The sequence below is a fragment of the Phoca vitulina genome, unplaced genomic scaffold (assembly GCF_004348235.1).
Source record: "Phoca vitulina isolate PV1807 unplaced genomic scaffold, GSC_HSeal_1.0 scaffold9, whole genome shotgun sequence".
NCBI lineage: Eukaryota > Metazoa > Chordata > Mammalia > Carnivora > Phocidae > Phoca > Phoca vitulina.
Window position 1 is genome coordinate 27,702,741 of NW_022589712.1, and position 17,181 is coordinate 27,719,921.

The 17,181-nt window shown below is 38.0% G+C and overlaps 1 protein-coding gene across 1 annotated transcript in view; it reads left to right on the plus strand.

Annotated features, from left to right (window-relative positions):
• MAP3K5 (mitogen-activated protein kinase kinase kinase 5) overlaps positions 1-17,181 on the plus strand; it is a 192,070-nt gene that overhangs the window by 41,058 nt on the left and 133,831 nt on the right. Inside the window, exon 2 of the mRNA XM_032407803.1 lies at positions 14,220-14,359. Coding sequence (XP_032263694.1) covers positions 14,220-14,359 — 140 coding nt within the window. The remainder of the gene's footprint in view (positions 1-14,219; positions 14,360-17,181) is intronic.

Here is a 17,181-nt window from a genome sequence, read left to right on the forward strand (position 1 = left end):
GGTTGGTGCTAATTTCTTTGACCCCTTTACAGTACCTTGTACAGAACAGATAATAAATGCTTGTTAAACAAATGCGAGAGCCAAGGAAGCATTTCCAGAATGCCTGCTGGCTGGGGTTGAAGCTAGGTTAAGATACCGAAGCCTCCAGTGTGGTGTGATGAGAGGCTACTGAAAGGCTCTAAGGAGGGCATGACCTAGTGGGGAGTACATGGAGCGGGGCTGCCGCCGTGTCCGTTCCTCTCTGGTCTGTTGCTGTGTCTGTGGACCGGGCTTGTCCCATCTTCGCCAGCGGAGGGCTGCTCAGGGCTCTGTTCTTCCCCATCTCCGTCTCAGTATGGCTGGCCTTTGAGGTGTCCTGACAGCTCCCATTTTAAGTGACGTTTTTATAATCACATTAATCTGTCACATTTAAACAAACCTTAACTTTCCTAGAGAGTTAAGTGAATTCCTGACATTTAATTTTAATTGGAAGGGGAAAAAAAAAAAGGATCCAGACTATTCCATTACGGTCAGTTGAGGTCAGCCACCTAAGTCAGCAATAAAAGGATTCCTTAACAATGAATCGTTTTAATTCTACTCACTCTCTCCAGTGGGTCATCCTCAAGAAAGAAGCTTTAAAACCCCCCAGATGAATTGTTGAACTCCAAAGCAATGTCACCATGTAAGCCGTGGAGGGAAATCATTCCTGGCAGAGTCATAGTCACACATCTGCTGTGTGAACAGAATTACAGATCCCCTTCGCAGAAGATGTAGGAATCTGAACACAAACAATTCACATTTTGACTAGATGCTAATTATTTATTAGGTGTTGAAAGTGACTTTGAGGGAGTACAAAGATCGGAGAAGCAGAGCATCTCTTGGAGATGTTGGAGATGTTGATGAGTTCTGACTCAGAGGTCTCTGCTTGTTGACCCTGAGAATCCTGGAGCACAGAGCAGCTCCTGGGCACTCACCCAGGCTTCTTAGATCCAACTGGGTTTATGAGTACAAGGGATGACAGCCATCAATGCAAGAAGGAAAAAAAAAAAAGACCTTTCAAACTGGCCTGCTCACTAGGGCGAGTAACTATTTCTGCCAAACAAGTAGTGTGGGGGCTGGGTTTCTTTCATTTTACTACCTGTATCCTTCCTGCAGCAGGCTCAAGTTTAGTGTTTATTGCTTGCAAGTAAATTGCTTATTACGTGAGGAGTAACACTCTTTGATAAAGAATGCATATATTGTGTGGCACCGTATACAAACAGTTCACTTTTTAATTTTCTTAAATTTTTATTTATTTTTTTAAAAGATTTTATTTATTTGAGAGAGAGAGAGAGATCATGAGCAGGGAGGAGGCAGAAGCGGACACCCCGCTGAGCAGGGAGCCCTATGCGGAGCTCAATCCCAGGACCCTGGGTTCATGACCTGAGCCAAAAGCAGATGCTTAACCGACTGAACCACCCAGACCCCCAACAATTCACTTTTTAAAATCTCTACACCATAGGGGTTCCTGCCGCAGTCTCTTACCACACTTCGAGTAATTTCTTTCATATCATCAAAAATCTTGTCAGTTGTCAAATTTTCTCATGAATGTCATGATTTTTTAAAGTTTGTTTTAGTCAGAATCCAAATAAGGTATATACATGGTAATTGACAGTGTTCCTAAAGTCTTTATTATCTTTTTTCTCCCTCTTTCTCGCTCTCCCACTCCCAATGGCTTTGTGAGGAAATTTGGTCATCTTTCCTACAGACTTTTTCGTAATCTGAATTTTGTTGATTGTATCCCTGTGCTACACTGTTTTAGTAACTCTTATTGTTTACGTAGACATAACACACATACACTGCAGCTCTTTCCCCAGAATGTGAAAAATCTCAGAACAACCTCAAACATGAATGTAATTGCTATGGTTTATGGCCATTTTTGCCGGAGAACATGGTCAGATCATGTTTCCAGTGTTCCCTGGCTACCTTCTGCTGTCTCTATGTGGAAAAGTGTAAATGTATAAAACAGGAATAATAGGTCACTCAGGATGCACATCTGTTGAAGCACAATCAGATTCTCTTCAAAAATTGTCACAAATCAACTCTTGCAACCATATACAACCTTACACAACTTAACACAAGTGCCAATTAAAAGAGGCAAATTATTGGGTCCAGTTGGCAAGGAGGACTCTTGTGTAAGATTCTGATACAAAGGGCTATGCTGTGTGCTCGGGAACTTCACTGAGGCAGGAATGAAGACAGCTTTACTGATTTAATTAAAATTAAATATGAGAGACCCCTCTCCCCCCAAATGGCGTGTACCTTAACCACAGTAAAAGCTATAGTAAACTCTAAAAGAGCCTGTCCAAAATTTTAGGAATAGCTTTTTCAGCACCTGATGAAAATAGATTGATTACTTAAGTACTGAAATTTGTTACGTAAAATGAGTTTATAGAGATCTAAATTTATGATTATAGACTCTTCAACCCAGTACACCTTTAGGAAATGTAATAATTTCAGAGAGAAAAATAGTTTTCAATGGGGATAAAGAAATTTTTACCATCAAAGCCACTTCATATCCTATTTCTGCTTATAATGTGCAGCATGGTCCTGTCACATAATAAACCTGAGAGTTAATTTTGACTTATACTTTTCTTATATTCCCTACTCTTTATAGATCATTGACCAGGTCTATTGTTATTGCCATTACATTAAAAAATAAATTCTTAAGGTATAATCTGGACCCTATTTTAACTTGGAAAGAGAATAACACTTTTTGATGTAGGGCCTGCTTGTATTTGTTTAATAAGCAGAATGATGTTGAGGACTGCTATGCCCACAGCCAGGGAAGGATCACTTTATAAAGCACTTGCTACGCACCAAAGACCTAAATTGTGATTTATCTGCTTTCCTTGTGTGCCGATAGGAAGGATTCTCTGGAAGACTGAATCTAGTTAAAGCATTATTACAGGGCTCTCTTAATAACACTTCCTATGCCACCATCAAAGTGCTGTGTACTAGGAATTCTTTAAGAATAGGAGAGAAGGATTCTTTATTACCCCAGTCTTCTTTGTGGCCAAGAATATTCATTGATGATACTGTAATTTTAATATCTGGGTAAGACCTGTCTATGGCCAGGAAGCAGAATAAAACTGAAATCTATTCTCTGTCTTCCCTCTTTTCATCAAAGGCTCCTTTATTTTCATCTTAGAAGTTAAGGGAAAAAATAGGGTTTTTGGTTCTCTTAAGGCTTGGTTCATGTCTTGCTTCTGTTGGCTATAGTAATTAACATTCTTACTATCACAAGTGATAGAAATGCTGACATAAATTCCTTTTAAAAAAGAAATGGTTCATTAGTTGCATGTAAGACCCAGTGCTCATCACATCACTACATCAAAAACTAATGATGTACTATATGTTGGCTAATTGAACATAAAAAAAAAAAAAAAGAAAGAAAGAAAAAGAAATGGGACCACAGCTTCCCAGAGCAGAGGTGGTGCTGCCTTCGGGCATGTTTCCGGTGACGTCCACAGGACGCGGGCTCGTCCCTGCCGTCCCTGGCCTGGGCTTTGCTTTCTGTTGGCCAACAGCACCCCAGCTCTATTGCACGGAGTCACCACCTCAATGGACGGATCTCATTATTCTTCCTTTTACTTCATTATTTCTTGGCCTTTGCCTTTCATTACCTCCCTTCTTCTTGCCCTTCAAGGATCCCTTCTTTTTTCCAAGGCTGACTTTTCTCCCCAACTTAAATCCAAACCTATCTGTCTTATGTGAGAATATAGAGATTGTCTCCATTAATCAGCAACCCCCTCCCTTTAAAATCTTCCTCTTTCTACTAATGTTCAAGTCCTCCACCTTACAACTAAAACCCTTTAGATCTTTCTTACCCCATTAAAGTATTGTCTGATCTCTTGGTTTCCGTATTGAATGTAAAAATCTCTACTGTGGATCTTAGTAAATGTTAATCCTCTTCCTTTCTCTTCCTCTTCTGGAGACTTGTCTGTGCTCCTTACCTCCATTCCCTCACCTCAAATTCAACAGTCCTGCTGTACTCACCTCTAAATCCTCGTGGTAGGCTGGAAAATGATCCTTACCCCTATGCTCCAGTGTCTATGCCAAAGCCCTGAGATGGGTGAATGTGACCTTATTTGGAAAAAGGGTCTTTGCAGTCATGGTTAAATGAAGGGTCTTGATAATGGGGTGATCTTGAATTAGTGGGATGGGCCCTATCTGCCATCGGAAGTATCTTTCTAAGAGAGAGGCAGAGGGCGGTTGGAGACCACAGGCACAAACACAACAAACCAAGGAATGCCCAGAACTGCTAGATTGTGGAAGAGGCAGGGCATAGATTCTGCTCTAGACCCTCTGGAGGTAACGCAGCCCTGGCCCTATTGACACTTTGATTTGGGGACATCGTCGAGCCTGTAAAACGGTGAAAGAGCAACTTTGTGTTGTTTCAGGGACCAAGTTTATGGGACTTTGTTGTGGTGGCTACAGGACACTAAATGCAGTCCTCTTTTAACACCCTTGGCAAAATTATTAACCAGAGAGTAATTGATTTTCACAAAGTGAACGTGCCTGAATCGCCAGCACCCAGATCAAGAGGCAGAACCCTAGCAGCTCTCCAGAAGACATCCCTGAATCCCCTTTCATCCATTGTCCTCCACCAAAGTGTCTGCTGTTTTGACTTTTTTTTTTCTTTAAGATTTTATTTATTTATTTTGACAGAGAGAGAGAGAGAGAGACAGCGAGAGAGGGAACACAAGCAGGGGGAGTGGGAGAGGGAGAAGCGGGCTTCCCGCTGAGCATAGAGCCCGACGTGGGGCTCAATCCCAGGACCTCGGGATCATGACCTGAGGTGAAGGTAGACGCTTAACAACTGAGCCACCCAGGCGCCCCTGTTTTGACTTTTAATACCAGATTTTTGAACCTTGTATAAACAGAATCATAAAATATCTTTACTCTTCTGTATCCGGGTTCTTTCAGCAGTCTGTGAGATTCATTCATGTTGTCACAGGTAGTCATAGATTTTTTCATTCTCACTGCTCTATGGTATCCATTGGCTCTGTATAGCTTACTTTATTTCTTCTTCTGTTGGTGGTTTGTAGCTAGTGCTGTTATGAACATTTATTACATGTATTTTGATGAACTGTGTTTCTATTGGGTATATGATGAGGAAGGGATTTCTTGAATCATAGATGCCTTTTCATTTTTCTCTTTATTGTCTAAGTTGTCAATCTCATCTACACCTGCTACTTCAACTATTACATCTCCATGACTCTTAACTCTGATTCTGATCTCTGCTGAGATTCGAAATGACAGCTGTCAGTTAGAGACACACACACACACGCACGTTTAATGTGTCTCAATCCAAACTCAAGTTCCTACCAAAAAAAAGTATTTTTTCTTGTGTCCCTTGTGTTAATGGCAAGCCATAAATGTTAACCATTCAAGTTTGAAATAGAATCAGCTTTAATTCTTTCTTTATCCTGCATCCACCAAATCCCTAAAGCCTCTTGAACTCCTTGCCATGTCGTCTCTTAGTTTAGGGGCACACTCTCCTTTAAATGACTCCTCACTGATCTCCCAGCTCCCCGTCTGTTTTGTCTGTCATCCATCCACAAAATCTAGGTTTATCTTCCCCAGACTTTGATGCTGCCACATCCCTTCTCAAAACTCATAGATATGGATTATAGAATCACTGATTATAGAATCAAGTCAAAATTCTTTATGTGGGCTTTGTGTGTTTTCATAATTTGACTTCAAACTCATTTCTATGAGTAATTATTCATACGTGGCTTCATTGGGAATATTATATTTTAGCACTGTCTTCAATAACATTTTTATGTTAAATTGTTCAAAGGGCTCCTATTAACATTTCTTTCTTTATTTGAGAGAGAGTGTGTGTGTGAGCATGAGCAGGGGGAAGGGCAGAGAGAGAAGGAGACTCCCCACTAGCAGGGAGCTTGACGTGGGGCTCTATCCCAGGACCCTGGGATCATGACCTGAGCCGAAGGCAGACGCTTAACCGACTGAGCCACCCAGGTGTCCCCCCATTAATATTTCTTATAATGGCTCCTTATAATAACCATATATTGAGAGTCTGCTGTGCCTAGTGCACATGTAATCCTAACAATAGCTTTGTACAGTAAATACCCATTATTCTCCAATGACAGTTGAGGAAACCAAAGCTCAGTGAACTTAAGGTCTTGTCCAAGGTCATCCATCCATCCAGAAACTTAATTAGGATTCAAGCACTGGAAGTCGTGAAACAGCTTGTCTGCCATTTGCATGTTCATCACTCCTCTCAAGGCCCCTGGAGATCAGGAGAAGGTTCCCCTTCCAGCTTTTCACTTCTGTGGTGTGCTTTTCTGAGTCTGCATCTCTTCCTGGCAGAGAGCTGTGGTTCTGGGTCATCCCACTCTGGGATGGGTGCCTTCTATGGGTATGTGCTAATTTGCCCCTCACATTCTCTAAAGCTGGAGCATCATGAACTGGATTCTTGCGGCTGTTGTCTGGGCAAGCCAGACTTTAGTTTTTATAATACCAGTCTTGTTTGGTTCTGCTTCCTCCACCTCTCCTCCCCCTTCTTCCCCCTTTTTCTTTCCCTTTGTCTCTTTCTTTCTCTAGGCTTCTCCCCGCCCCTCCTTCCTTTTATAGGTGCCACAGCTCTCAACATTTTTAAAAGCCAACTTCTGGAGGTTGATCACCTCTGATCACCTACCTCCCAGTCCTCACTTTCTAGGTTTAAAAAAAAAAATCAACACCTCTGTGTAATAATCAAACAAGCATTAAACAAGCAAATTAGGCTAGGGTGGGGACATTATGTATACATTTGTTTTAGCAATATAAGAGTGATTCATGTTTGAGTCATTATGCATACGTTTATTGGAGTTTAGTGATGAAGAAATTATGGGCCAAAATGTTTACTGTTGACACAAATATGTATCATTATACATGATAGGGTTAACTAAATAACGTACAGGAAAACAGAATACCGATGAAGCTACAGGAGTCGTAACTCATAGCAGGAATTGCTAAACCATGATTAATTCAAGGCAACAATGATGGTAGATTATTCTTTTGTCCTTCATGAAAATCACAACAATTTTAGCTTTGCAATAGGAGGTTTACAATTTCCCAACATTGTATATCTGCCAAATTTTAGTAAACTGACTCCAAGTCTCTAGGAGACTCTACCAGGGCACTACTAGGTCATGAGTAACATTTTAGTAATTTACATACGGTAGATTCGTTGTAATTAGCCCTTATTTATTAATAATATAGAAAAATCAATGGGGGGGTACCTGGGTGGCTCAGTCAGTTAAGGTCTGTCTTCAGCTCAGGTCATGATCTCAGGGTCCTGGGATCAAGCCCCACGTCAGGCTCCCTGCTCAGCGAGGAGTCTGCTTCTCCCTCTGCTCATTCTCTCTCTCTCTCTCTAGTAAATAAATAAAGATCTTAAAAAGAGAGAAAAATCAATGAGATGCAAGATATACTTCCCTTAAGAATCTAAGATGGGATAAGCATTTGGGGGTTGGTGTCTGCCCTTTAGGGGATCTCAGTTGGTTCACCCATTCAGAATTCCATTGGGAACTGACTCAGTTTCCTGCTGAGGTTTGCTTCATTGTTCTGACCAAGTCTCGGGCACCTTGCCCCTTTCCATTTCCTACAGTGCCTTTGATGTACAGGGCTTTTGTTTTCTGTCTGCAATTTGAGGTGTTCCACTCCAACTCCACTGCCTGCTGATGCCTCTTTCACGTCGGCTTCCATCATCCCTTCCACCAGGACTGGCCTCCCTGGCCCCTGAACGTCACCCTCTGTACATCCCCAGTGCTGGCCTCATTCTGCCCTATGTCGGTATCTGCCAACTCGTGTTTCTGTCCCACAAGAGATGGCAAAAACCATATCCCGTTAATTTTTTCTTTTGACTTTCATAACAGCAAATAACAAAACTTTTTATATAATAAGTGCTCAGGACATTTGTAGAATTAAATTGGCACTGGTGGGTCATCTTGGGAGATTAACCCGTCATGACCGAATGGCTAGTTCTGTGTGATAATTTGGGAAGTCTCCATTGATAATGGAATTTTGGAGTACTTTGTAGAGTATAGTACAAGCGAAATCACTACTGGGCTCTTGCTTTGTCATCAGTGATCTAATGCCTAAGGAAAACATTGAATAGATAAAAAGTAACTGAACATTAATGGTCTGCTTCAACTCTGCTTTTTACAAACAACAGAAGCTCATATGAGATATTTAACTAACAGATATGGTATTATAAAGGAAAAATTAAATAAAAAAGAGAAACACAGACCATGAACCGCTGCCATTTAATGACCAAAATGCAATTAGGCACAACAGTTTTATGTTAGTGCCCTAAAAATTTATTATACTTTAATAAACCCCTGGTAAACCTAATTTTGTGCTCCATTTGACATTAACCCCATTGGAAGAAAGGAAAGAAATAATACCTTAGGTAAAAATGTAAGAGATTTTTATACCTTTGTCTATATTTTTAAACAGACATAGTCTTCAGTTTTTAAGTGTAGCAGTTTTACTCACAATATTACCATAAAAACTCAATCAGAAAATTATTAAGTTCATTTGGTCACAAAATACATGACAGAAATACATGCTTTGGTCCCCAAATCTTTTTTGCACCTCTAAATTTATGCTGTGATCTTGAGAACTTCCATATCCTGTAAGTATAGGGTGTGGCTCAGTGAAGAATTAAGAGCATGGATTCTCCAGCTAGATTGCTTGAGGTCAAATCCTTCAAAGGATAGAAGTGGTGCCACTACTTCCTAGCTGATTTTGGACAGATTATTTATACATCCTCTGCCTCTGTGTCCTGAAATAATAATATTACCTACCACAAAGGAGTATTATGAAGATCGAGTTAATATTTGATAAGCATATAGTTCCTGGCACTTCGTAATTACTAAATACATGTTTGTGAAATAAAGTGGATAAAGTGTAACTCATATGAATGAGTTACAAGGATTGTGGAGTATCAGGTGTTTGTTTATTATAAGTACATCATTTTTTTTTTGCATTTTAAACATGATTTAAGATCATTTCATAAGGAAGATAATTTTCACCTGTTTATTCTACTACTTTTGAGAAGATAGTCATCAGAGTCAGGAGGTAGCCATGATAAGATGATATTTTTGTTAAGTAATGAAATGTTCCTATTTTAAAAATGCTGTGTTACTGGAAGCCCCAGCCAGTATAACCAGGTAAAACAAGACACACAACAACAAAAACCCCAAACCATAAAAGATACACAGATTGGAAAAGAAGAAATAAAACAGTTTCTAGTTTCAAATGACATGATTCTTCTGGAATCAGCTTCTGGAACAAATAAATGAGCTTAGCAAAGTCTCAGGATAGGAGGTCAACATATAAAAATCAACTGTATTTTTACAAACTAGCAACGAACAACTGGGATTTGAAATTTAAAAGAATACCATCTATAATAGCATCAAAAAATTGAAACATTTAGGTATAAATCTAACAAAATACATGCAGAAACTGTGTATTGAAAATTATAAAATACTGAGGAAAAAATCAAAGGAGACCTAAATAAATGGAGAGATATACTATATTCATGGATGGAAAGACTCAATACATGAAGATGTCAGTTCTCCCCAGAATGATCTATAGATTTAATACACAATATCAGTCAAAATCCCAGGAGGATTTTTTTTGTAGCTGTCAACTGATAGCTCTCAGCTATCAATGATTCTAAAACTTATACAGGAAAGCAAATAGAACTAAACATTTTTGAAAACAGAAGAATAGAGTTGGAAGACTCACAGTGCTTAATTTCAATACCTACCATTTATCAAAACAGTGTAGTGTTGGCAAAAGATAGACACATAGATCAATGGAACAGAATAACCCAACTACAGACCCACACAAATGTAGCCAATTGGTGTTTGACAAAGAAGCAGAAGCGATTCAACAGAGAAAGGAGAGTCTTTACAACAAATATGAACCTTGACCCACACCCCATACAACAAATATGAACCTTGACCCACACCCCACATCATTTACAGTTTATTTTAACATGGATCATAGACCAAAATGTAAAATTTAAAGCTATAAAACTTCTAGAAGAAAACTAGGGAGAAAACTTTCTCTAGGGAGAAAACTTTTGTGACCTTGGGTTAGGCAAAGATTTTTTAAGATACCACACCTAAAACACAATCATAAAAGAAAAAATTGATGCCTTGGACTTAAAGTTAGAAACTTCTGCTTTTCTAAAAATACTGTTAGCAGATTGGAAAGACAGGTCACAAACCCGGAGAAAGTATTTGCAAATCCCCTTATTTGACCAAGGAAAAATATCTAGATGATATAAAGAACATGCAAACCTCGACAATAAGAAAACAAATTCAACAATTTAAGAAATGGGGCACAGACTTTGATCACTTCACCAGAGAAGACAGAAGAGTACATTTTACGCCATGGAAATTAAAAAATACATTTAGAAACGAATATAAGTTTATTAGAACCCATCAGTCATCTGAACCTGAAGTAGAAAAAAGTCTTTTTCTGAGTTGTCGTACTGTATTCAGTATTTTAAAATTATACAATCAAGCATTTTTAATGTTCTATGCAGCATTCAAAAATGGAGCTGTTCCTGCTTAGACGTTCAGACCTGATGAATATGCCTTATTTTGCTTGTACCATTTATTTTGAATGTCTAGTTTCTCTCTTCATCCCAATGCCTTCTGCAGTGCCTTTATTAATTTTAGCATCAAATCTTCCAGGAGGCCATTCTCTGGAAATCACCCATTTCCCCTCTTCTTGTGGCGACTTTAATTTAGCTAGTATTTTTCTTAGCATGGCTCTCATTTATATTTTTTGTCAACTACTGTTCTGTTTGGTTTCTTTCGGCCCCATTTTACGCTGTCTCTTGATTTTCAAGCGCTGTGACTGAGAGCGAGCGGTTGGCATCGGTGGGAGGAGGAAGCAGTGTGGGTGCAGGAGGCAGATGGGGCGTGTAGGTGGGATGCAGTGACTCATTTTCTCATGTGTTGATTTTTGATGTAGAAATGTTAAGGACCCCCAAAGAAAACTCTCTCTTTGTGTTATAGAGCCCATAAGTCATTTAGCCTTGAAAAAAAAAATCTTTTGAAGCTCCTTTGACCTGGCTGCCTCTTTCATAACCTCACTAAATCCTCTGTGTCTTCAGCCTCCATTTGATCTGATTTATGTCTCCTTCACAGAATGTGAATTCTAATCTCACGTTCATTAGTAGACAAGGCCGACTGCACCAAACAGCTTCTCGAGAGTCTGCATTGTTTTTTTGGTGCTGCAGTGTGGTTTTACATTCAGTCACTTGGGTTTTTAGGGTTATTTTTCTTTTATTTTGGTGGGTTCCTAAATTATTAAAGTAATCAATGTTCATAAGAGAAATGGTAAAAAATAGAGAGGGAATAAAGAAAAAAAGTAATACACAGTGCCATTACACAGCTATGATTATGGTTTACATTTTGGTGTGCAACTTGCCAGACATTTTTCATTCACATATGTATATTCACATAGAATACATACATTATAATGTATTATATCTTGACTTTTTTTTTACTTAATATACCTTGAGTTTACCTCCATTGCTAAATATTATTCTACAATATAGTTTTCTTTTTTAAATTATTTTAATTCCAGTGTAGTTAACATGCAGTGTTATGTTAGTTTCAGGTGTACCATATAGGCAACAATATAGTTCTCAATGATGCATAATAAACCACTATTTGAGTCTAACTATGTACCTACCTACCTATCTATCTGCCTACCTACCTAACCATATTCCTATTAATGGATATTTAGGTATTTTCCATTTTTATTGTAAAAAATATATTTCAGTCGATATACTTACAAGGAAACCTGCCACATTTATAGGGATTTTCTTAGGGTAAATTCTTAGGAATGGAGCTATAGGGTCAAAAAGTGTGCATAACTTTAAGGATTGAGGTCTCCTGGGAAGTTTGAAATTCTCCTTGGCATGCCGGAATGTCATTTCTCTGCATCTCCATTGGACATTCTTTAATTTTTTTGACTACTTGTTAGACAAAAAAAAAAAAGGCACTTTAGAGTTTGCTTAATGTGCATTTATTAGGGGGTGCCTGGGTGGCTCGTTCGTTAAGCATCTCCCTTCAGCTCAGGTCCTGGGATCGAGCCCCGCATCGCATCGGGCTCCTTGCTCAGCGGGAAGCCTGCTTCTCCCTCTCCCGCTCCTCCTGCTTGTGTTCCTGCTCTCACTATCTCTCTCTCTCTTTGTCAAATAAATAAAAAATTTTTTAAAAAATGTGCATTTATTAGTAGTGAGGTATAGAGTTTTTTGTATATTTACTTACCATTTTAGTTATTCTTTTGCAAGTTTGTCTGCTCATGCCCATAGCCTAATTTTCTATTATAATGTCTTTATGGTTTCTTCTTTGTTCTAAACTGACCAATAAGAGATGATTTATAGTGATACTAACCTTTCATCTCTATCACATATTGCAAATACGTTTAACAAATTAGCATCATCTGTTAAATTTGCTGTAAGGTATGTTAACATTTTCATTGTAATTGTGACTGGAATTGTTTTGCCGTTATATTTTCCAGACACTTACTATAAGTACAAAGGGAGCTCTTGATTTTCATAATAATTTTGCATCTCAACACCTTATTAAATTATATTATTGCTTATAATAGTTATTTAGTTGATTCTACTGGGGTTTCTTGGTTGACAGCCAAAACATCTGCAAGTAATGATAATTGTGTATTTTATTTTATGGTATTACATCTCCTTACTATGTGAAATCTTACTGCATTATCTGGGACTCTCAGAAAGCCAACTAGTAGTAGGAATAATTGGCTGCCTGTCTTTTTCCTGATTTTCATGGAATACTTATAAACACAAAGTTGGCAGTTGCTGTGAAAAAATATATATATATAGATAGATATATATAGTTTTTTTAGAGATTGAGACTGAAAGAGAGCAGGGGGGTGGAGGGGCAGAGGGCGAGAGAGAGAGAGAATCCCAAACAGGCTCCATACCCAGCCTGGAACCTGGCGTGGGCTGGACCTCATAACCCTGAGATCATGACCTGAACCCAAAATCAGGAGTCAGATGCTCAACTGAGTGAGCTACCCAGGCACCCCAGACTATATATTATTTTTCATGTTAAAGGAGTGCTCTTCTGTTTTTATTTTGCAATTATTTTTAATAAGAAATGGGTTTTGAATTTTAATTAAAGCACTTGGGGCATCTGTGGAGATGCGATGATTTTTTTTTTCCATTGATCTATCCCTGCATTCCCAAAATAGATTTTAAACCCATGATCTAGTTTTCTTATAGTATAATGCTTGATGCATTTTTTTTCATTTTTATTTCATGTTTTTGCCCATGTATAAATTGAGTTTGAGACTAACCTATATTTCATTTTTTTGACATTAATGTCAAATATCAGTATCAGGTTTATACTACCTTGGTGTTAGTCATCTCTGAGCTTTGGTGGAATTTGTATCTGTGGTTATATTTTCCTTCTCAGTAATAATTTTCTATACCTTTGCTTTCTTTTTTTCTTGAGTACACTTGCTAGGGACTTGCTGGATATTAATAATAATAATAAATTAATTAGTTATAAAATACAGCTCTGGATTAATTTATAATCATACCTATTTCTTTTTTTATTTTTATTTTTTTCAGTATTTATTTATTTATTTGGGGGGGGCAGAGGGAGAGGGAGAGAGAGAATCTTTAGCAGACTCCACGCTGAGTGTGGAGCTGGTCGTGGGGCTCCATTTCTTGACCCTAAGATCATGACCTGAGCTGAAACCAAGAGTTGGCCACTTAACTGACTGAGCCACCCAGATGGCCCCCTATTTGCTTTCTTAAATCTCATTTTACATTTATCACTTATTGCAGCTTCCTGTGGATCTGCTTCTGTAAACTTAGTTAACTTGTTTTAATGTTGCAATTTAACAGAGAGCATTAGCCCCAGCATCCCACCGTTGCAGACTTTGCTTAGTTTCCAGTAATTATATGATCCCTTTTGTGTTTAAAAAAATGCAGGTTTGCTGCATTTTCTAAAACCACTTCCGGGTAGAGCTGCAAATTCAAAATTCAGTGTGAGGAGGGAAAATCCCTATCATTTCCTCATTTCCTCTTTGAATACTAAGTCGTTGAAACCAAAATGTGCTTACTGGGCATTATTCAGGTGTCATCTTTTGGGGGCTTTGTTTTCTGTTTGCAGATATTGCTGTGGTGGAGATGAGTGATGCCTTCCGACAGCCGTCCTTGTTTTACCACCTTGGAGTGAGAGAAAGTTTCAGCATGGCCAACAACATCATCCTCTACTGTGATAATAATTCAGACTCTCTGCAGTCACTGAAGGTACCTGACCTGTTTACTAAATATTTACTCTAGGTACCAGGCTTCTAGGGATACCTCTCCGTCTCTCTGACATCCAAAGCAATATAAGTGGCTTACGTTTGTGAAAGCTTGTTTTTGCCAGTGCAATAGTTATACAACAATTACTAGTGACATTGTGAGGTTTATCTAGAATTCAGTCTAGAAATTTGCTGATACACAGGTAGGAAAATCTTAGTGTTGAGTTCTGAGCTGCAGTTTGAGTTGCCGTTGAGGAGACTGCATTACTAGGGAGTCTCCCGTGCGCGCTGCCTGCCAGAGAAAGACCTGGAAGTTGCATAAAGTATGGTCAGGCCCCAAGCTGTGTCACCATTGGGGGTTTCATTGGGCACACCTGTCTTCAGCTGGAAATCTGCCTCCTACTGAAAGGACTCTGAATAGACACTCTCCGAATATCACCAGAAAACTGCTATCCCCTTCACTGGGAAATGATTTCAATAACTTAAAAACTTAGGGAAAGGGGAAATAAGAACCTACTGTATTTGTCTACAAAACTCAGCAGGCCCCGTATCATTCTCTCCAGGATAGGAACATAATGATATGAAGGTATTTCTTCCATGCAAAAGATTGTCTAAAATGCTTTTGCAATGCAATCATTGTGTGATTCTTTGAAAAGCATCTAACAATTCAGTGAAACTCATGCTGAACCTGATATCATCCATTTCCTTTGTGAAACTTCCATGTAGCTTTATGTGGCTTTTTCTCATCTATATCTTCCTGTTTTCAAATCAAAGCCAACCTTCGGACGTGGAGTCCTAAAATCCAGAGCCATATTTCTAATGGCTTAGTAATTGTTACATGAAGATCTCTAACTCTATGACCATGCAAAAAAAAAAAAAGAAAAGTAATATTTTGCTTTTATCTTAGTATCTAAAGCTTGTATGGCTTTTTCTGAGAAATCTACAGTTACGTTTAGCAAATACATTTACTGCAGTTACGTTTAGCAAATACATTTACTGCCAGGCAGTAAATGGGCATTGATAGGCTATCCCTTTCCAGAATACTCTGAAATAGTCCCAGGAGATTTGCCTACTCTGTCTGAATCTGTTTTTTCAACCTGGGGCAATTCTTTAAGCTGCCCCCACTTTATTTTACCTTAGATTTACCACTTTAAGTAATGCATCATAAAGATTTATGATGTTGTATTTTAATTAAACATTTTGATTTGCTACTATTTACAACATATATTAGCAGTTGATAAAGGAATGAGATTATTTTATATATTCTTTTTATTGTACTATTTTCTTTACATTAAGTATTCTAAGCAGGCAGTGTTGTGTTAGACATTTTTCACTCTGCCTTCTTTTTATTCTTCCCCTACTGGTATCTGGTGATTTCATTTATGACTCTCCTTTCCTGGGGAAATTTTTAAAAAATTTTTAAAAACTGAATTAAAATTACATTTGAGAGAATGAGTTGAAGCTAATCTTATCAGAAATTTGTATGGGACAAGTACCCTGGTTTATTTAATCACATTTTGTCAGCCTTTGTTTAGCTAAAATATACTCATTTATCTTATACATAATAGCTGCTTGTAACCGAGCACTTACTCTGTACTTTCCCCACATACATTTTCACATTTAATTCTAAAAACATCCTTGTGGGGTATATTATGACCTATTATATCACTCTTTTATAGAACTGCAAACAAAGTTTCAAATAAATTCAGTCATTTGCCCTAGTTGATATAACTAGTAAAGTAAAGCCTAGGTCTGCCTGACTCCAAAGCCCACCCTCTGAACCACTAAACTTTATTTAATTTCTTCTAGTTAGAAGGATATCCAGGTTTCCCTGTTAAGTGTGTTCATTTATAAAACCCATCAACTATGTCTGTCTCCCTGAGTTGTTCCATGTGACACCCATCCTTTCTTTTCTCTCCCTCCTTCCATTAACTTAAGCTTTTGCCATTGTTTGTTTGTTTGTTTTGTTTTTTAGCTTGTTCCTAGCCCAAATAAGTGTCTGGTTGCAGAGGACAAAGATCTCTGGGATAAAAAGTATTTTTTTCAGTCTAACAATTTCCCCTGAGCCCTAGAAATTTTTCTGGTCCTCTGCTATTGAGAAAAGTCTGTGTGTGTGTGTGTGTGTGTGTGTGTGTGTGTTTAATTTTATTAATTTCTGTTGTTATTCATTATAGGTGTAATCCCTGCCTTCTACCAATAGAAAATAAAATTTTTGTGAAATAAGGCAGAACAAGAGTTATTATACATAAGATATTCTGTATAGATTAGCCTAATAAAATAAAAATGAAGCATCTCCCTGTTTTCGCAGAACAAAGACAGAATGAGAATGCTATTCTTGTCACATAGCTAGCTTCCCTTACATTGATTCTTTGGACATCTAGAACGTATGGCTACACCAGTTTAATTTTCATCTGCTGCTCTTTGTTGAAGACAGCAGTTTCTCTTTGGCAGCAAATTCTCTGGATGAAATTATAGGAAAAAACTTTTAAGTTTCACCTCCTAAAAAATAATTGATAGGAACCATAAAAGTACCTGAAAGCTATGTCTGAGTTTTCATATGAAAGGATATTGAGAATCTAATCAAATCACGTACTTGCAGTAAGCTTTGTATCCATTTGAAATCACAAGTAATACCTTAGAAGAATGAAATATTTCTTTTTTTTTCAAAAAAAGATTATTGCACATTAAGAAAGACAAGTTGATATTTTTCCCCTTAGCATTTTAACAACGCAGTGTTCACAGTTTTCTTTAAATAAATATCATGACAACTTCTTAGGTGCCTGTCAATGAGACTCTATGCTAAGACTTACATTTGCTTGAAAATAA